At 34.0% G+C, this 22,375-nt stretch overlaps 3 protein-coding genes across 6 annotated transcripts in view; 1 reads left to right on the top strand and 2 right to left on the bottom strand.

Annotated features, from left to right (window-relative positions):
- LOC119829455 (protein grainyhead-like) overlaps window positions 1-6,796 on the top strand; it is a 121,825-nt gene extending 115,029 nt beyond the window's left edge. For 3 of the 4 annotated variants that reach the window (XM_038351959.1, XM_038351962.1, XM_038351958.1), the window contains 6 exons: window positions 1,193-1,249; window positions 2,297-2,395; window positions 2,476-2,810; window positions 2,925-3,126; window positions 3,670-3,734; window positions 4,065-6,796. In XM_038351959.1, the coding sequence (XP_038207887.1) occupies window positions 1,193-1,249; window positions 2,297-2,395; window positions 2,476-2,810; window positions 2,925-3,126; window positions 3,670-3,734; window positions 4,065-4,206 (900 nt within the window). In that variant the 3' untranslated portion in view covers window positions 4,207-6,796. The remainder of the gene's footprint in view (window positions 1-1,192; window positions 1,250-2,296; window positions 2,396-2,475; window positions 2,811-2,924; window positions 3,127-3,669; window positions 3,735-4,064) is intronic. The other variant, XM_038351960.1, reaches the window with a different exon arrangement.
- Window positions 1-22,375, bottom strand: part of LOC119829457 (protein grainyhead-like) — a 105,965-nt gene that overhangs the window by 67,697 nt on the left and 15,893 nt on the right. The window lies entirely within an intron of this gene.
- On the bottom strand, window positions 8,269-20,746 carry LOC119829456 (neurogenic locus notch homolog protein 1-like). The gene is made up of 12 exons (XM_038351963.1): window positions 20,593-20,746; window positions 19,289-19,886; window positions 17,754-17,944; window positions 17,467-17,639; window positions 16,025-16,143; window positions 15,801-15,954; window positions 13,878-14,129; window positions 11,590-11,732; window positions 11,069-11,191; window positions 10,492-10,594; window positions 9,492-9,667; window positions 8,269-9,068 (listed from the first exon to the last, which is right to left on the bottom strand). The coding sequence occupies exons 2-12, from the start codon at window positions 19,808-19,810 to the stop codon at window positions 8,853-8,855; spliced, it is 2,172 nt and encodes a 723-aa protein (XP_038207891.1). The 5' UTR covers window positions 19,811-19,886; window positions 20,593-20,746; the 3' UTR covers window positions 8,269-8,852.

Below are 22,375 nucleotides of genomic sequence, written 5' to 3'. Positions count from 1 at the left end.
AAAGGATAAAGCAACAACAATAAATGTATATAGTTTAAGCATTGATATAAACTCTGCACAACATTTCGTCCTCAGTGGCAAACAAAATAAAACGCATAATAAGTATTATTAATGCAAAATTATGTGCATGCTTAGTCCATACTTGCATAAAGTTATGCATTACATTTATTCTTGAGCTTCATCGAAACTCAAGCCACGTTTTTAATTACAAAATTGAAGAATAATTAAATAAAATCCTGAAACCATATAGGGGTCGACGGCAAATGAAGCAAAAAGTAATAGAGGCAGAACTCGTACAACTCAAACGCAATTTTAATTGCAAAAAAATATAATGTTCACAGACGTTTTATGGTTATTATCGCAATTTTGCACTATTCAATGTTAAAGTTTTTTGGTTCTATGAATAAGAAAAACTATTCAGTTCATGTTTTCACGTACTGCTTTATTGAAATATTATAAATGTCGAAGCATAATGTAAATATACCCAACGTCATGAAATTATATGCGTTTATTAATGATGCTTTTATTCACATAAACCTATTCTGTATCTCCTTTATAAATTAACGTATTATACATACATGCAGACAGGCACAAAAATGTATACCCTATTATAATATCCAAACAAGGAAAAAAACATGAATAGGTCATGTATGAACAAAAAGATGTATGTATATTGTAAGGTCAATTATCTAGTCGTACACTCTAAAATTGGAATTTGTTATGCTCGACCACATTATTTAGTTGCGGATAATCGGTTATCGATATCCATAATTATTTACCATTGCTCAGTAATACCATAGCGGATGCGAGTAGTTTGCGACAGATAATATGTGTTCTGACAGTGATCGGTGGCAGTGTCGGCGACGAGTAAAAACGCGTAAGGGTCATTTGCATAGACCGCGGTAATGAGTGTGCATCAAGCCACGACGCCGCCCCCCGCAGCTCGCTGCAGAAAAACCTTACGCTATTACATACTTATATTGGATTTTTTAATACACTTAATTTAAAACTCTTCCCATATCTTTTTATAGTTCGCCCCTTCTACGTCAATGGAAGAATTTATTATAAACAAAGAGAGCTGTGTGTTTTGTTTCTAAATTAACATTGTTTAATTTTGAACGTTATATCAATCTCTGCTGCAATAATGATGCTACCTTTGGTTTTAGTGTAAATGATACATTTTTCGTTTCAGATAAATATTGCCGTACAGTGTTTGAGTACGGATTTCAGCAGCCAAAAGGGTGTTAAGGTAAGTGATTTTTTTATTTGTTAACGATATATGTTGTACATACATAGCGTATAATGACGTAGCTCATCTAAAGCCTCACCGGTTTTGTGGCTTCACGCCCCAATGTACATATTTTTCGCATAAATAAAAGGGTTATTTTATGTACTTTTAGTGATTTTACTTTCATAAACACCCTCGAAATTAAAATCTGTTTACTCCTGTGTGTAGCACAAAAAGTATTTCTGTGTATTCGAGTAATTAAATACTCAGTCACTTCATAGCAATTAGTATAAAATGGCTAAATTCAGATTCCTTTTACATCGGTTCGATAACTTGGGAACTTGTTATACGTAACCCTAAATTTATAATTACATTTAAAATAAGGTTTTCATACAGCAAAAATTTAATTAAGCTTAACACATTAAATACGCGACACATGAAATACGACAACATGAAGGCATGAGGTCGCTAACCGCGTTGTCGCCGGAGACGCCCCGATAAGCACAGCAATCTACAAACGCATTAAACATGTATAGAGCATTCTATAGCGTATATCACCTCCGCATTAAACATATATTGAATATAACAATTTGTCTTATAAATTAAAAAAGTATCAAATCTTATGTTTGTTTATCGTATATATAGCTATATATATAAAGTAACTCTAGCTAGATGGCCATCAATTCAAATATTATCTCTTCAAAGAGCGGTGACGCTCCGTCGATGACCTCGAACCGAAGTAATTAAACTTTTAACACGATTCGACTCAGACACGTGCATAATATTTTCATTATAATATGTAGATACACTACAATTATCCCTTATAGATATAAGTACTATAACCATTTTATTGAGTCGCTGCCATAGATTTCTAGCGTGAAATATCTTGTGTAATTTGCCCACATTGTAGTCAATTTAACACGATTGATGGTTCGAAATGGATAGAGAAAGGCATGGAGAATTGCAATGTAGCTTATGATGCCAAACTTTGAATGTAAATACATTTAGTTACTGAAACATTTTATGAAAAATAACAAGTTAATCTAAACTTAAATATCTTTTTTACAGGGTTTACCACTTCACATTCAGATTGACACTTTTGAAGACCCAAGAGACACACAAGTTTATCATCGGGGTTACTGTCAAATTAAGGTTTTCTGTGACAAGGTAATTTTTCGAGTTTATTTAAAATTAAGATTGAAGCAAGTTAAAAAACGTGTGTCTGATTATTATTTATTGTATTGTAGGGTGCTGAAAGAAAAACAAGAGATGAAGAAAGAAGAGCAGCAAAAAGGAAAATGTCAGCAACAAATAGAAAGAAGCTTGATGAAATCTACCATCCAGTTACGGAACGAAGCGAATTTTATTCGATGGCGGATTTAACCAAACCACCTGTATTGTTCAGTCCAGCTGAGGATATCGATAAACTGGCTGGAATGGATATTCAGGGTTTTTATGGACACGATGAAGCGGCTCTTGCCGAAGCTCATCTTAAAGGCGCGTCGCCCTTCTTGCTGCATGCTGCAAAGCCTCAGGCACCAGCACTTAAATTTCACAACCACTTCCCACCAGATGCACCTGCGTAAGTATTTGAATATTACAATACAACAAAACACTGTTTTGTTACTTGGTTGGTTTTGCTACTTGTCATCTAACTGAAACTTTATTAATATCTAAAAATGTTTATTTATAATAGGTATCGATCTGACGTCGGTGGACTGTCGCCATATAGCGATCGTAAGGATTCCTTAGAACTAGAAGGGGTATTAGGCAAAAGAGCGCGCACCTCCACGCCGCCGCTCAGCGAGCGCGTGATGCTGTATGTACGCCAGGACACGGACGACGTATACACGCCTCTTCACGTGGTTCCACCCACGACACAGGGTCTTCTGCACGCTGTAAGTAAACTTGTACCCTTTTCTCTAAACTTGATACGTCACATTGACAATAGTAAATAAATCAAAGTTACGTATCAAGGACGCCGCGAATGCGGTGAGCACGTAAATAACCTTGGTGATGTCAGCTAACCGCAGAACACGAGCGAGCGAGAGATTGCTTTCTCGGTTTCTCGTTGTATCGATATTCGTTTATGAAGGAGACTTAAGACTTGTAATAACGTAAACGAAAATAATCGAGACGCTTCGTCCGCGCCTCAGGCGGCGGCCCCGCAAGGGCCTCCGCCCGTGGCGCAGCTGTAACCGATGTGGCGCTTCATAACCCCGTCTAATACACTCGACCATCATAACTGCATGTTGTAATTAACACCCGCGCTCGGCGGCTGCCTCCGGTTCGGGCACTGTGGTGCTCCCGCGCGACTCACTCTCTGTCCTTGTAAAACCACTAGACCGGTTACCGATCTAACGATCGATTCGAAAGACGAGACGTCTCGGTTCACAGACACAGGCCCAATGTAATCGATTTTATTTTCTGCTCATTTTCAGATTGAGAATAAGTACAAAATTTCAAGTTCGGCAATTAATAATCTTTATCGAAAGAACAAGAAAGGGTAAGTGGTTTTCATTGGCATCTCAAAGTTCATTTTATGAAATCGGCCGCCTCGCGTAATACGGTTTCGCTTGTCTAGAGGGCGCGCCACTAACTTCACATTGCTTTTCTTACACCTACAAAGTCCCCGTTTACGCTATGTAATCGATAAGAATACCCGACTACTCCAAAACAAAACAGGTTATTTTGCAGTTTCCTCATATTAATCAATAAAATTATTAATCATCATACATACTTAATTAAAAATCCAAGATAATTAATATTTACTGATCAACACGTCAAGATTACACATAAATAAGTACATGATATTAACATTTGTATTTAATTATAGGATTACGGCCAAAATTGACGATGAAATGCTGGCGTACTATTGTAACGAGGATTTGTTCCTGCTGGAGGTGCGGCCGGCGGGGTCCAGCGAGGATGAGCCTCTTTACGATATCACATTCGTAGAGCTGCCTTTAGAGCACTAGTTTTCCATCAATCTTCGCCTTTCACCTCTACCAAGTGATGACAAGAACGATCCCATCATTCGTGTTAACGTTCGCCAGGTTGTAGTGCTCTTTAAGTCTCACAGTTTGTTTGTGGCGAACTAAAAATGTACTTTTTACATTCCAAGTTTTACACTCACTATTAAGAATAAGGTTGTCTCAAGAAGTCGTCGATCTCAGATTGAAATTTACTTATAAGAGGTTCATCACCATAACACTCATCATAATGAACGAATGTCACAAATAATGGTTGAACGTTTTGTACCGCGCGAGAAGCGGGACTGCCTTGTATATATCTCTTAGTGCCTTATGAAATTACACAGAAATAATGGTGATGGCTTATACATTTTATATAAATATCACGGAAGTTAGTGACTAAAAATGTTGTTGAGAAATTATAATAAATTGCTGTTGAAGTTTAAACGTGTGTGCCATTCATCTGTTATCATTCTAGATTTATGTAGTTATCGTTTCAACAGGTACCTTTTTATCTTGCCATGATGATAAAGTAAGAAATTCTTGTCACAAAAGTGTTTGTAGGTATATCACCTACAAATTGTAAAATGCATAAAGTATCTTTGTCATAATAATAATGTTTTATCCTTTAATATAAGTGAGTTAAGTCAAATTAAATGCCATCCACTTTTTTAAGATTTATGAGATAAGTTTGCTTTATAAGCTCGCTCAATTCATGCACTTAGGTAAAGAATAGTGTTAGAATTAGTTCGAACACAAATTGTTTCCGTGTTAAAGGCGCTGTGACTAATACATATTCATTAATTTTTTAAATTAAATGAATTTTATTACAATTATAATCACATAGTATCTAATTACATAGTGATTAACATGAAGGTGTGATTTATTCAAAATCATTACAAAATACCTGAATTCCGAATCCTAATTAAAAATTAAAAGGGTACTGATTAATAAAATAGTAAATGGAATCAATAAAACGAATTATAATTTTAAATGAGTCTTAGCCGCCATTTTGCATAATTTACAATGCTTATGTAGTAGTCATTTATATGTGGTCACAAGTCGTCCATCAGAACAGAATTAACATTTTCATCGACGGGAGTGGTTTGTGTACAATCTACTTAGAGTTATATATCATTTTATTATACATAATAGTTTTCTGTCATTAGTGAACTCTCGGGCCATGACAATATTATTAAAATTTATTTTTTGTATGAATCTCATTTACTTAAACTAAACTTATTGTTTGTGTTTAAACATCTTATTTAAAAATAATATACCTATCTGTTGCTCTGTTTGTCGCAAAATTCTATATTAAGTTTTGTCCACCGATTTACTATCCAAAATTCAGAACCAGGTTCTGTTTGTTTGAAAGATTGGTCGCAGACAAAGTCGCCCAAGACGTAATTTTAAGTGAAGTGCCTAGTGCGGACGGTTCGACTAACTGCCATATTATGACATAGTTTATAGTACTTAATGATTTAGTTTAGTATTTTATACTTAATTGTTTTATTGTCACACGTGTTGCAGGTAGAAAATCGAATTATAATTAAGATTATGCTATTTACGTATTTCTGAGAAATTTTATTGTGATGCGCTGCGATAGCGTTGTGACTGTTTTCGTCCTGCGCCTCATCGATATCTTCCATATCATTTACTTATTATAATATAATCTTATCACTCGTTAATGTCTAACCACTATGTTTATAATGTTTAAATCTCTCTATAAATTTTATAATTTTATGCATTGCATTGCTCAAAGTCTGCATTTACCTTATACGCGGGGCGGACTCTAACATTATTATATTATACCTACTTATACGTATCGATGTAATATTTATTTATGTACTTATTATTATAAATTGTGCAGCTTTAATGTTTAAACTTACAATGATGTTAGATCGTGATTCTGAATCTCGTCATAAGTCACAAACGTCAGTAGCAATAAAGTACGTAAATCAGTTGTAGTAGGTAGTTAAATGGGCGTGTCCTCGCGGTGTCGCAGCCTGCGCCGCTCGGTGTCGTTGTGCAATGATTATGTTTATCGGAGTAATCTATCATTTGTTCAAGCTCTCGCGGACTCAAACAGCGCCAGCTTTTAGCTAAGAATTTGCAAAACGCGAAATATTTTCAAACAGCCTTGGATTTATTAACTTTTAAGACATTGTAATCATTCATCAAAACCTAGCTTTGTTTGAGTCGCTTGACCTTATATTTTTTGTTGTGTCCACAACGTTGTTCGCAAGCGATTCTAAAAATCATTTTATGTTTGTCCATAAAAATTACATTTCAAAACAAATGTGAGCTGTATTGGTCTGTGCTTTGAGACATTCTCCTATATTATTCCCGTATATTTTATTGCAAATGTTATATAAATATAGTTTATTTGTTTCCCTCTTGATGAGAATCGCTAGCGAGCAGCAGTGCGGGCGCAAGAGCTCTATACTGGCGCAAAGCGCGGGGCGGCGCACGGCGCACGGCGCTCGGTGTGACGTCGCGCGGGCTCGCCGCCTCGTGGAGATAGTCACACTAGTTATACTTACCGAAAGTGGTAGCACATTTTCGTTATTGATTTTAATGTACTTAATTTTAAAATTTGAATAGATGTTACGTTATTCTTTTATATGAATATTTGTAAGTTGTCATAAAAATATTATTAATATAATTATTTTTATCAAAGTTTATGATCTAAATAAAAATGTTTTACTTCAAAACAAAGGTGTAGTTTTGTTTCTTTATATTCCCGTTGATGCGGGTGATAATTAAATGATTGCTAGTCACGATTAGGGCATTTTATTACATGACACATTAATTCAACAATATTATAACACACATATTTACATCAAAAAGCTTTATTCGAAACACGAAAAGCATTGAGGCAACGTTTTATATACGTATACTTATCTTGATTATAGTTCATATATTAAAATACATCTATCTATCATAAAATATCACTTATAAAAGAGAAAACGAAGTGAAAAGTAGAGGTCGAAGCAGAATAAATTGACTAAGAAGGTACGAAGGGTGGATAAAAGACACAACAGTGACGATTTTTTAACTATCTAAGCGGTTTAGAAAACCATCTTGGGTAGAAGCATACTGTACTTTACGTTTCACAGGCACTTTATTTGATATTAATTTAAAATAATTCTAATTAGTTTAAATTAATAAAGTTAACTAAACATATAAAGCATACACACGAAATTGTATCTCTAATGATCTAAACACTTAATATTAACTCACACATAAATTTTCAAACTATATCGATAATACGGTTGGAATGCTATCCATTCAGATTTATATCAATTTTATAATAAATTATCAATTAACACACATTAATCATAAATTTAATACAACTAATGAATGTATCCTAATTGGATAAAAACCGCAAGACTATTTAGAGCTATCTTAAATACATATATATTTTTTGATGCTACACTACTACACAGTAATAATTTTTCAGGTCTTAGGACACATTAGGACGTTAGAAGCTTGACTGCCGCGCTGCCTTATAAAACTGTGTGGGGCACTTCGCATCAACAAGGAATTTCGGCGAGGAAACATTAACAATGTTCTTCTGTTTTCGATAGTACTCATTCAACGCCATTAATTTCGCCTAAAAATACTATGGCCTCGCCGGTATCGCGAGACCGCTGCGCTTTCGTATGAACTATGAAATTTTGACAGCGCGATAGACGCGCTGCTAAAGTCGCCTAAATGCGAAAACATTCTTAGAATAAAATTCAAACATTTCAAATGACAACCAACATAATCTCATTACATTTATACTATACAACTTAGCGGAGTAATAAAATTAATTGTATTTTTAGATTTTGCAAAATACTAAAGATACATAGTCTAGACGGCTATACTGCAAATCTTTGCAAAATTTTTGAAAATATCTGCCTAAAAATAACATAACAGAAATATTATACATAAGACACTGACGATGTACCTATCAGCTATAATAAAAATAATAACGAAACTTCCATAAATATTTCCACTTAATTATGAAACTTCTTATCTATCAGTTAGCAATTTATGTTAATGACATGATGGAAAACTTATCTTATTAGTGAAGTCATTTTTAAGCAAAATTATAATTAATCAAACGTTCAAATAACAATAATATGATATTACACCAATTTAACTTTTTTTACTTATTTTTGCTATCAGTACTTAGCAGTGATTTTAAAAACGTTAATAACATAAGATCCCGACTATAGTCTAGCATCTTCCACATGTTTACTAGTTGAAAACTGTATTTTATCAAATAGAACGCGTCTCAGTAAAAAATGTTTACGAGTATATAAAGAAGGTTGCCTTAAAAATATGGTCAGGACAAACTGTTCAGGGTGTGGCGCACATTGCTTAATGGGACTTAGTTTATCATAGGATTATTCGCTTATTAAATTCTCATAAAATCAAGCAATAATATTGTTTCAATAGCGAAGCTTATGCCTGAAATCAAATATAGCACGTGTGTTTTCGTTTCTTTATTGATGACCATGATTTTACGTCAAATAATCACAAGCCAACTTAATAATTTTCCTCGAACAGCGATGCACAATGCGGCGGTTCGCGTGGCGACATGGCATTTATTAAATTTGTATTTTGAACCGTTCCCCATCGGAGCAGTCCGTTATTGATGGCTATTGAATGAGGGGGGAGCTTTGGCTATCGCTGAAGTCTAGTGTGTAGTACATGTCGGTGGTGTCGAAGGAAGTGGGGGGTTGGAAGGGGGCGGGGTTGGGCTCCCGTTTGTCTTGCAGCCAGTGGTGGGGGGGACCCGCTTCTGTGACCCGCGCTGAGAGCCCGGATAGAAGACGGGAGTAGGTTTTGTTTACGCGACAGTGGCATGCTGTTACCTGGAAATTATGCCCTTTTATGAGTGTATCAAAGTGAGAATCATTTTTAGTACAATTTAAACACTGATGAAACATTCCGATTAGAACTTTGCGTTAAGTATATAGTTTTTATAAACCTATCATATACATCTTCTACATGTATAAGTTGGATACGCTAAGTAAAGACACAATATAGAAGACGATGCCACGATTAATTAAGTTACTATTAAATTATTATTTATTGTACAAATGACGGCCTTATGGCTCAAAGCCACCTCTACCAGGGAGCCTTTTGAAATAAGACTTTTATTATATAAACACTGCAGTCGATTATAATAAAAGACAGGTAAAATTTTTTTTACTAGACGCGACCATGTCACCAACTGCACTCCATTACTGATATAAGTGTGCATTCATCCCTGGTACCAAGACACTCCGACTTACCACGACTCCCACGATAGCTATCGCTGCTCCCAGGGTGCCGGCCGCTATGTATACATTGTGAAGGCGATCGTGGTACAGGCCCAGCGGGAGCCGCATCACGCGCACTGATCCAGTTCCGCGAGTCTCCGCGTCCACATCTCCTTCGCCGTCGATCACTGGCTCCAGAATGAAATCTTCTGAAATTTGTAATTAATACATACATAATATATTTTATAATTGATTACCTATATATTTCTACTTTTGTTTCACAGCAGAAGATAAAAATAATGTTTCCAAATTCTACGAAATAAACTGCAAGGAGTTATTTATGAAATGTCCGTCTAATATATATATTTATTTATTTATTTATTTACACTTTGTTGTGCTGGCATACACAACGCATCCTTAAAATAAATGTCTTAAAACTAAACCAGCACAGCGGGCGGCAATATCACTAAAGAGTGATCTCTTCCAGGCAACCAACTGTGAAAAAGTAATATATAAAGGAGGAGGTAGGTTTGAAGTATATAAATACATGAATATATTCATATAAACGTATTATATAACATATATAAGTACATATAAATTAAATAAATATAATTTTAGATACATATGTGCATTAGTAAAAAGATATGAATTCGTTAAAAAACTAAAAGTAAGAAAGTATACATAAATTAAAATAAAAAAAAATAATAAAATAAAAAGAGACAGAAAACAAATATACAAATAAATTTAAGATAAAATTGTTAATCAGAGTTAATATATATTTTTTAAATAATTAGGAGCATTTTTTAATTATTATTTTACACATTGGACATTTAAGTATTATTGTAAATACAAACACAACTTCTAATGAAATAACTTTTACAACAAAGAGATCCCACTCTGAAAAATGCAAGTTATCTAAAATGATCAAGGAGACTTATTACTTTTTACATTACGAAGTACGGAAAAAAGAGCGTATGTTTTGCATATGTCCGTTGCAATCAAGATGTTTTGTGTATTTATTTGTAAGAATTACCTTCGCACAATCTTCCGGTATATCCCGGCCTGCAAGAGCAATAGAACGAGTCCACACCACTCCAGCACGTTCCGCCATGGGCACAAGGGTTGTTATCGCATATCTGAAAAAAAGCAGTATTTTTCATAAGTTCTGATGCTACTTAAAATTAAAAATATTCTTTAATGTGAGAACTTACAGGGAGTGATGTGAACAATGTATCGACTATATCACCCTAAGCATATTCATAATAGTAAAAAAGAAATATGCAATATCACTCAAAAAAATTATTACCCCAATACAACAAGGGATTGTTTTTTAAGTTTTTTTTTATAAACATTTCTTTAGCACAACTTAGAGTATAATTTGCTTTTAAATATTGTGAGAATTTAATTTATTTTTTAATTACTATTTATTTTATTATTTAATTTACAAAATCAATCTCAACATTTTGGCGCCAAAATCAACTGTCAGTTTTATGTTCACACGGGCATTAGCCCTTATATATACTTTATATTAATAAAGTTATATGTTACTCTTAACACATTAGCGTATCATGAAATGAAATACAGCACAGTTTTATTTGGATTATACCCACAGAAGTAGCTGGAATATGGCATTCTTCACCAACGAAACCGCGGGGACACTCGCAGGCGTAGCTGTTGCCGTGGTCCACGCAGTATCGCTGCTCCGAACAGGGGTTCGGTGCACAGAGGTCCACCTGAAAAATCCATTAATTAAATATAAGATTATTTTCTACTATTTATGCAAATACATAAAATTTAAGTCTCGTTGTAGTATCAGCGTTTCAATCTATCCAAATTATTTATATATTTTATTATAATAAGCATATGAAGCACTTAACAGACACAAAGTTTCCTCTGTTAAATTATGCGGGCGGCATCTGCCAGTAACAATAACATTATAATTTATTTATTTAATTCCATACGTATATATAACAGCTTAATTATTTTATAATTTTATCGGTACCTAAACAGTAGTATAGTGGCCTTATCCCTTTAAATTAGGAGAATAATAAACATATATCCTAAATTGACATTACGAACGTAAACCATCATACACAAATAATCATCAATAGTAAGCATTTAAAAAGACTACCTTAAACTGACATGTAGGTCCAGTGTAGCCTCGATCGCAGGCACAAGTGAAGCCTCCGACTCGATCAGTGCAAGTGCCTCCGTTCACGCACGGCGACGATTCGCACTCATTATACTCTAGTTCGCATCTGTCTCCGGTATACCCTATGAAATTAGATCCTTTTAATTGATTTCCTTGTATTTCAAATAAATGAAAGAGAATTTATTAGATTTACGTTTGTATGCATGTTTACACAATAACGGGGTTATGAAATACTAGCCACTCCGCCCGGCCTGACCCACGAAAAAACCAAAATAAAGCAGCGTATTTTAATCCGTAACGTAAAAACGTTCAAAGCGTTCCAGTGTAGTTACACACAATTACTAACACACAATTATTTTTGTTTTATAATTTTTATTCATTATATTAAATTCTTGGTTGGTAAAGTAAGAGTTTATATGCAAATTACAAATATGAGTTAGTCTATACATAGTTTAATCTATACATCAATTTAAACAAATATGTTTCGATGAATCATTCGTTATAGGTTTTGTTGTTTTGATAGCTCCATAATAGATACCAACAAACCTGTAAAATATACAAGAAAATGACAGCTTAAAATGTATCAGCTCAACAGTACTTAGACGATGTTAACGACATATATTTAAAGGAAAGGAAGAGCTTTAAATTCGTGAATCAGTGATTTCGCACATTTAATCTATATAACAGACTGCGAATATTACAGAGGCTTATAGCTCAAGCGAAAGAAATTGTTCGTAATTTTGCAACGAAAACGAAAATAATTATTTGCGTTTTTTATCGCTTATTTAGTTCAAGAATCTAGGTTCTCCTACAAAGGGCACAATGGAACACGCAAGTAATTGAGCTTAGAATTCGTAATCCAATGTAAATGCGAGTTTAAAATCTAAACCAGAGATTATAAATATGAAAGATAAGTTTGTAATACGTGAATACCATTTTTATAAAGCAAGCTTTAGCATGTTTATATAGCAAGCTTTTTTAGCATAGTAACACCTAAGTTTCCTTTTTTTATTGAATGTATATTATAAGACAATTTTGTGATCACATACTACAAGTTGCAATTGCAAGTTACTTTTATAAAGGCCATACTCAAAATCTAAATAATAAGCGAAAAAAGTCAGCATTAAATTAGGTCGGAATATATTTTTCATCTGATTTATTTCTTCCCTAGAGAGTGCACACAATAGGTTTCCTCTAAAAAAATTGCAAAGAAATATGTTATCCTGAAACATTGCCAAACTAGAAATGCCAATTTGTCGCCTGTCACCCGTTTTCGCAATATCTAATTTACGACTTTATGTACCTACGCCAAATTCGAAGGATTACAAATATGAGCTTTTACGCCGTCGTGGCAGAGAGAAATGAATTTCTTATCCTTTCATTTGCATGAATATGAAAGAGATTATTTTTCATTTCATCCTTCTGTCAAAGACATCTATTTTGTCCTGGCACAAAACAAACGCATGAGATAAAAATGGCATCATGCCAAAATGCAATAAGACTCTCACGCTAAATATTGATTTGGCGAGATATTCCTACTATATCGGATTATGTTTTCTTACATAGAACTTACGGCCCTTACACTTTGAGGGAATGAGGCATTTTTAAAATAACGATAAAGTGACAAATTAGAAGGTGTAAAAATGTAGATCATACTTAGCTTATTAAGTAAAATATATGTTTTATTTTCTTATAATTAATTTAATGTATATGTCCCTTACTATTGGAAACTTTATAATTTATTGCAAAACACATGATATACCATCATTTTATGAGGGTTTATATATTATATACTAAGACTTGCACTTTTATCCACACATAAACTTTGCGTTTTGAAGATATACGGTAAACTTAAATAACTTTTGCTACAAATATGAAACAATGCATCTATTGAAATTTTGTTTATCCCTTATTGTATCCCTCCACACAAATGCAGCTAATTCTGTTCTTGTATAAGCTTCAACATTTGCTCCGGTCAATTTCTGTTGGTCGGTCGGTCTGTTTATTTATTGAAAGGAAACAGAGCTTTATGGATTGTATTTTTTTTGCAACAATGAATAAACTCGAATCTTTACGCAAGCCTAAGTGTGTCAGGAATTATTATTTTCAACTAAAACATTAATAACTTGCCTGAATATTTCCACTTTCCTCATCAGTAGTTAATATGTTAAAGCTAATATGTTAAAGCTATAAAATGTTGAAGTTATAAAACACTTAAATAAATAAATAACACAACTTTTCCAATAGTTGTTAAACAAATAACGTACCAGGCTCGCAGAAGCATCGGAAGTTCGGTCCGCTGTCATCGTCGGTTTGCTCCACGCAGATGCCTTTGCCGCAGGGCTTATCAGCGCAGGCACCGCCGGTCGCCGGCAGCTCGCAGTGTGTGCCCGTCCACTCTTCCGTACAAGCACAATGGAAAGTTGTCGAACCGTTCATTGCCATGCTCATACACGATCCACCGTTCACACACGGCGATGAAAAGCATGGATCTTTTTCACACTTCCGCCCGGTAAAACCTGTGTTTCAAGCAGGGTTTTCGTATTAAATTAATTAAAATATAATAGCACTCCCGTATTCCCCCAGGAAGTGAGTATGGAGAGCATCCACGTTTCGCTAATTATGTTTTATGTAAATGGAGCGTGTTTACTAATTTATACCGGAATTACTTGCGAACTTCAATATATATCCAGGACCCCAAACGCTACAGTAATCTTTTTAATCGCAATCTCAATAAAGGCATAATAAACTTTCAATATCCTAAAATCTACGTATTATTGTAAATATAAGTATTTAAAATATTAATACTTAAACATAGCATAAATTTTGGAAAATATTCAATTTTTTATATAAGCAATTTAATTAGATACATAAAACTTTATAATTATGCGACCACAATTAAAATTTCTTTCATAAGGTTTTTAAGTTACGTTCTTAAAACATTATAATAGTGAGTACTATTTATATTACAACATGGTTAGAATTATTTATGAATCCCTTACTATAAACACCAATGCATTACCAACACTTCGGTTGGATTTGTATTAATAACCGTAAGAGTCGTCCAATAAGGATAAATGCCAAGGTTTCATTTAATCAGTCTCGAAGTTTTTGCTTTCGACACAATGGTATGTGTAATGGTACAATAATTAATAAGTATCATACGTTCACATAAGAGCAGTAATGAGCATGACAAAAAATCTACAAAACAATGAGATATATTTACCATTAATTAATATAAACGCATCTTAATTCTTAAGAAACTACAATAATACAATATTCATCAACAGCGTCATTTCATCCATTTTTATGACTTCTTAGTATGAAATGACCAAAATATGTATATTTTATGAATGCTAATTAATGATTTTGTGACGGATGTTATAGGTTATAGCTGTAGGTATAAACTCTTGAAGCATAGGCTTTATAATATAGTTATGTACTTCGTAATAAATTCGCGACCTTGCTTAAAAACATACCATTAATGATAATGGAGGTATGATTCACATGCTTTGTCAACTTTTTGAGGAAACATTTAAACCTTAAAATCCAATTGGATTTTGCACTAACAATTATTTCAAGAAGGAATGTTAATTCAATGAATAATGGATATCTATCGATATCTAAGGTTTTAAGGGCTGAAAATGTTTGTCCGCATTTGAATACCTTTTACGGGTACCGCAAAGCAGGTTGAAACGTTACGCAACAACGCGGTTCGCATACGGTTGCAGATTACGTCACATTGGAATTTAATTGACCGAAAAATGTAATTTATATTCGGCGCGGTTCAAAGCGAACCCGCGATATAAACAGAAATTTATTGCTTCACCCACCTCCGGCAAATTTTAATCCCGGCTTAATCTCAGTATTTTCTTGTTGATACAGTGCTGCATAAGCGTTTGACTTAAGGTCAGATTTTTCCAGAAAATAACTTTTTCAAACAAAATCAACCAGAGTCGTATAGTACTTACGTTACGTAATATTGTTTACAGCTTCAATTATGAGCGTTAAAAACCACTATTATAATGATTACAACGATAGATACCTACCTCATATGCCAAAATTCGTCCAGTAGTTTAAGTTGTAAGGCATACCAAAGTAATGCACATACTTTCAGTCACATTCATACATACATACATGTCGAAAATCACTCTCCACTCTCCTTTAGTCAGTCGGGTAATAATACATACCGTATGGACAAAGGCAGTGATAGTTGGCTCCATTGAGAGATTGCGTGAGGTCCACACATATGCCATTATTTAAACAGGGTGATGGATTGCAGGCATCCATGTCTTCACAATGCGGACCCATATATCCAGGGCAACACTGACATTCGTAACCTTCCTATAATTAAGGTTTGTTTACATACGTTTTCACGGAAAATGTAAAAAGATTATCATATAAAATGTCCTACCATAGATACATTTGTGTAACATACGCCTTTCCCAGAACAATCCTGAGACTCGCCGCAGTTATCTGACTTGACCGTCACTTTCAAACGGACGCATTGTGACCCCCAGTTCTCGGACACAACTGTAAAATTTTTATTGTTACATGAATGTGATAAGAATTGCATTCACTGCTAGTATCTAACAGATAATGACGCTATAATGCTATCAAAAACGTACAATATAACGTCATTACAGGCTTTTAGAATGCTTCACGTCACGCATAAACGTTCTTCCTACCATTCCACGTCGAAACGTTCGTTTTACTACTCCAGAGCCCACTAAAACTACGCAAGTCACGCAAATATACGAGTTTTACAAATCGTATAAATTTGTATGAATTTCAAGGATTTCTTATACCAGCTTGTAGTCATTGTAAAAATAAAAAGAAAAATAATTGATCATTTATATGGAGTAGTATTTATAAAAACTTATTATACACATAAATAAAAATTATGAAGGAATTTATTATTTATGAATGTAACTTTATGACAAAAAAATATCTTGCTGCCATAATCATTGCCTGACCAATTCATGGCTCCGGTGGCGACTCGATTGAGACTAGTTACCTACGCAGGAAAGCATATATTAATGGCCTATATCCCGCATAGTGGAAGAAAAAAAAGTCCTATAATATTTTTAATTTTAGCGGTGGATAAAGGCTTTATTTTAAAAAAACGACGGTATGGAAATACTCAAGTACGTTAGATTTTGATATTTTTAATTCTCTAGCATATCACTGATATAAAGTATACATTATTCTTACGATTTATGTGGCAATTTCGTGGCTATGAAGAAACGGTAAAATTTATAAAGAATATGACTCGAGCGCGTCCCATAATGACGATTTAGAGGTTAATTACAACACAAGAAGTCCAAATTTCGCTAATCTGACGATTAGAGCGTACGTACGAGCCTTAGACAATTATTGATATTTTAAAATTTCCTGCGGCTCCAGTGAGCCCACCCACCAATATTAACTGCTCATACTTGTTGGAGGTACTTAGCAATAGGTTACCTTATAAAAATCTGATGCGCTCGAGTAAATCCCAAAATCCCCTCTTAGGCTCCTCTACTACTATTAAAGTTTTTTAGTAAAAACGTACATCATTATGATGGGTGGAATGCCATTAAAAAATATGCTCAAATATATACACTTATTTGACGATGTTGTTTCCAAACCAGTTGTAATTTAATTCCATTCAAAAATATTCGTTTAACGTGCCTTTATATTAATGTTATTTTTATTAATGAATTTAAGTAAATAAAGCATTTTATTTCCATAATAAAGAACAAAATATATAATAAACTAATTTCTTGTGCGAAAGTTTAAAACTCTTGGTCCTGACATGATTTTACATTTAATTCCAGATTGAGATGCATTATTAAATACCAACATGTTAAGTACCTATAAGCAAATTAACACCATCAGTTAAATCTTTGTCGTAAAGGGTAAAAATCTTAGTATCATGTTCATCCAAGGGATTGATGTCAAGTAGCATCCCATCAGAAACATCACAATGTTCGTGCCCTTGCCGCGTCACCTGATACACAGCTGGCTGGAGAAGCGTGTGATGTGCCCTGAAAAACAACCCTCGTAGAAACAGAATGCTCAATGAACCCTATCGACCACTTCTATGCTAACGTATTATAAGGATCACTTGCAAATATAGGTCAAGTTAAATATACACTGACCTTTCTGCGAGCGAAGAGTTCGTGTCGATAGATTCGTTCTTGGTTTCAACATGGCCGGTGCGGTCGAGCAATAAAGCGTCGGAGATGCGGACGATAAGGATGTCTCCACTCTGTATATCGGCGGAGCCCTCCCATGACACGATGACCTGAGGGCAATCCTCGTCGCCCCCGAACCGCCCTCCCGCGCACTCCTCCGTTACCCACGCGGTAAATTCACACATATATTAATATATAATTACACCTACTTAACTAGATGGTATATTCGCAATGGAAACATTTAATAAACTAGAATACGCTGACCCGAAATTCTGCTGTAAATAATTTTTAATATGTTTATCTGTATTTGATTATATTGAATAAATAATCTTAACCATTTATTTAAATAGTTTTTTTTTAACTTCATCACTAATATGAATTAGGTAAACAATTAAATTATAAGTACTAAGTAAGTGTTATTGCTTGCGATAAAACATGCAGGAATTTTTCCTGCAATTTTTTAGCGCAAGCAATAATAAGATTTAGAAGCCTAATCGTTATCGTTATTTATAAATTGGGAACACTAAAATATCAATTTCACAAACAGCTGTATCCTTTTCCAAATAAATACAAAATGATGTAGCCCGTGGGAACATCTTCGAGAATAATAAAGGAGCAAAATTACTGAACCAAGAAACCTTTTCCTCTGTTTTCTCTAGCGAAAGACGATTAATGGTTTATATATTTGACCTCGCAATGCTCTTTACTCTCGTCGCGATCAAGTTTTCTTGGTATATTATATTTGCCCGCAGGGTAAGAGATAAAACTCATACTCGTACTTAGTTAAAATTTTGTTTGTACAGATGCAAGTTACCATCACTACTATAAATTAAATGTCATGCTCCCCTATCTCTACTACATGTACTACCATGATGTCATCTAACATCGTAAATCATAAATTATTTCTTATTCACCAAACTTAAAGTACATAATTATCTTTGGAAGTAAATTAAAAGTATAGTAGCGCCTATTTAATAAAATATCTAAGTATTAAACCAAATAGATACCAATAATGTACGTACACTTTAGTATCATGTATAATTTTTACTAATTTATTTATACTTTATTGTACACGAAATAAGTTAAAAAGGACAAGTAATTTTTGTGTACAATTAGCGGGCTTATTTACCAAAAATTGCCATTTCATAAAAAACAACTTATTACAAAATACCTACAATTTATTAGAAGCCGTTTGAGTAAGTAGAATTCTTGATTATCTTTTAATATATAAAATAAAAAAGAACTATTAAGGTTTATTGAAGACCAGATAAGACAGAAGACATCGTCAAACATTTGTTTATGCATATTTTCTATCTATGATCATACGCTGTAAGGAGCAAAGACATTCTTCATAGAACCAAGTTAAACCTATCTCAAGCATTCACCTATTGATACACTTGCTTAAAAACAAAACGAACAAACGAAAAATATCGTTCAAATTGACGTTGCTAACTACACTACTAAATAGAAACATCAAAATAAAGCATAATTTAACTTACCGTTAAAGGCAAATTCAACTCGTGCGTTTCATTTCCTCTCCACAGTCGCGACTCCCTCGGCAAGACGGGCAGATCGCAATCTATTGCCCCCAAGCGATCTTGAAGCCGAGACGAGGAATGCACTGCGCTTCCGAGTGCACTTGAAGTAGTGTTTAACTTTTGCCTTCTTGCACTTTTCACCAGCCCTTTTGTGCTCACGTCCGCTGCAACCATTGAATTGCGGGCGGCGGCACTCGGCCTCTCGGTAGCCTCGTAAGGCTTTGTTGTTTTAACGCTCCCCTTTGTTGTTAAAGTAATGGTGGTCGGGCCTTCTGTTGATGTTAATGGCTTCGTTCTTAGCGTAGTCGACGAGATAATGGGAGTAGGCGATTCACGTAAGCTTTGTGATGTTGTTTTTGTATGATATTTAGGTGCGAAGGTTGTTTGGCAAGTACACATTGAGAGATATATGATAACGGCAATAAATGTTGGCACCAAGGACGAGCCACGTAATACACAGGCTCGTAAATAGACCTGCGTCATTATGGTAAATCCTTTTAACGTCTACTTCGTTATTTTGGCACTCTTTGGCTAAATGTTCACCCAAAAATAGGTTTACCTGTCGAACAATGTAAAATTACGCATTATACTATTTAATTATTTATTTTAATTATGTAATTTAATTTTAAATATTATGCTATTTATATATACACAAAACACCTAACGGTTAAAAAATTGTATGAATATAAATAAATATACCTAATTGAAAGTATAAATTACGATGGTCTATCTAGATAATATAGCGTAATTTTCTTTTACGAGTTATTAATATCTCCAGAGCTTCTAAAGAGGTCCTTAAGGATAAGGACCTCTTGCGCGAAGTTTCTAAAAGGTGACCCCAAAGCTCTTATTATTTCAGTTGCGAGAGCGGCCACTTTTCAGTAAAAAGCTCTATAATTGGACAAGCTGTAGTTCTTACGATAAGTATTCATGCTCCCCAATCTGAATGACATCTTATAAGAAAGTTTACAAATTTTGGAGAGGTTTTTTTAAAGTTTTTTACAGTTACAAGAAATGTAAAAAATATTTATATTTAATATCATTCACAAATACATAACGTATTGTTTATTTACCTTCTAAATTAGAAGTCTTCGTTAAAAAGTTTCAGTTTTCTAAACTAACTCAAATAATACATACAAACAAATTAGTCCCTCATTCGGCTTTGCTAAATAGAATATTCATAATAATTATTAGCCTATTCTTAATCAAAAACAAATCACACAAAAAATTATAAGTAATGATAATGAAATATAAATAGCACTTACTTAATCAAGCCGAGTCTCTCCACAACCCTCGCTTCTGCCGCTGAATAAATTCACGTGTTTGTATTCATCGCATAAAACGTATGTTTTGCATAAAAACAATTGGTTCAATGTTTTGGCTGGTTTCGCAACAGGGCGGGCGGCGTCGAGCCTCGCAGCCTCCGTGGAACTGAGGGCAGTCCGCCCCGCAACCCCCGCCTCACTTGCGCACCCTACGCTTCTACACATCTGTATCTTCAGTAATTTTATTCTGCGCTTGTTATGTCAATGATTTCCTTTACGGACCCAACTATCCTTGTGCAATTATTATTTTTATGAATGAGTATTCCAATGAAGGTATTCAAATATTATTAACGTAGAAGATTCTAATTAAATTATATTCGATTTGTGCACGTTTGGGATTTGGGCATACTTTAAACTTGTTTAATTGAAAACTTTGTGTAATCGGCATTTTCAATACACGGAATAACTTTGATGAAATATTTGCATATTCAACTTCGTTCGAGTTTCTAATGTTTTGGAGAAGTACAATAATTGTATTTAACCAGACCATTGGTACTTTAACGACCACAATTTCAACTTTGCGCACTTATGTTGAAAGTGATAAATTAAAATTGTGATGTGAAAGATAAAATATATTTTTTGTTTATCCTGATGAAAAATCATAATTTATTGAAATGTTATGTAATTATTAAAGTTACACTTAAATGTTAATTGTGGTATTACTTATTCATTTATTATTACTTCAATAACTATATTGGACTTCACTTGAAAAATATATTAAAAATTTAAAAGCTTATTAGGTATCTATATAATCTATCGAATTGAAAACATTTTTAAGTACTGTTTTTGATGCTTTTAATCCTCTTTCCTTCTTCATTCTCCTGATTCGACGAATATCATATTAAAAACCGTTTCAAAAATGTATCCTGATGTTCGTTTCTTGACAATTTTCCAGATAACATTCTTATATTATTGTGTAATTCTTTATTGGGCGAATAGCTTATTAAAATAAATAAATAAAGGATTTAAAAATCAGACTTTAAATAAATAATTTTTAATACCGCGTGAGCACACCGACATACTCGATATCCAATAACAAAAGTACCTATATTGTCTACAAATTTACAACATCACCAACGCACTTATAAATTTGGAAGCAGTTGTTAATCCACACATTTAAGCTAAAATCAATTTCCATAATGCTCGCTGTAGCATCGTAAACATAAGCGAGACATTATCCTGAGGTAGTTAGTATGGAAATATGTATTTAAAATATTTATGAGTTACGTAATAGTTAATTTAGAATAGGGAGAGGGGTGGCGTCTACGTATCGGTTTCATCATTTGGCCTCGTGCCAAACCCCTAACTGACGACTTTTATTTCAACACAAATCCACCACCGATATTCACTCGAAAATATTGAAGTTTCGCTATTTTGAAACACTTTCACAAACGCTGGCTTCGCTCCAATAAATCGTCCTTAGGCTGCGTGCCGACAAATGATATGCGAATAATCTCAGCTATAAATTATAAAAGCTATTAGGACCTCTCAGCTGTTACATCGACAAGGATGGAATCACGTTAGAATTTCCCCTGACTTATTTAACTTGAAGATTTCTTCGCGAAATGTAGAATACAATCCTCAACCGCAGAATAATAGCCGTTAAGAAAAATATGTCAGCGACAGTGAGCGTTCCAAAGATTCATTTGTATGTCATACAATGAAATATACACATGCGCGCTCATAAACTAGATTATACTAGCCTACTTTGTGAATCGCGATC

This window comes from Zerene cesonia, chromosome 10 (assembly GCF_012273895.1).
Source record: "Zerene cesonia ecotype Mississippi chromosome 10, Zerene_cesonia_1.1, whole genome shotgun sequence".
NCBI lineage: Eukaryota > Metazoa > Arthropoda > Insecta > Lepidoptera > Pieridae > Zerene > Zerene cesonia.
Note: the sequence above shows the minus strand (reverse complement) of the source record. Positions and strands in the feature narration are given on the sequence as shown.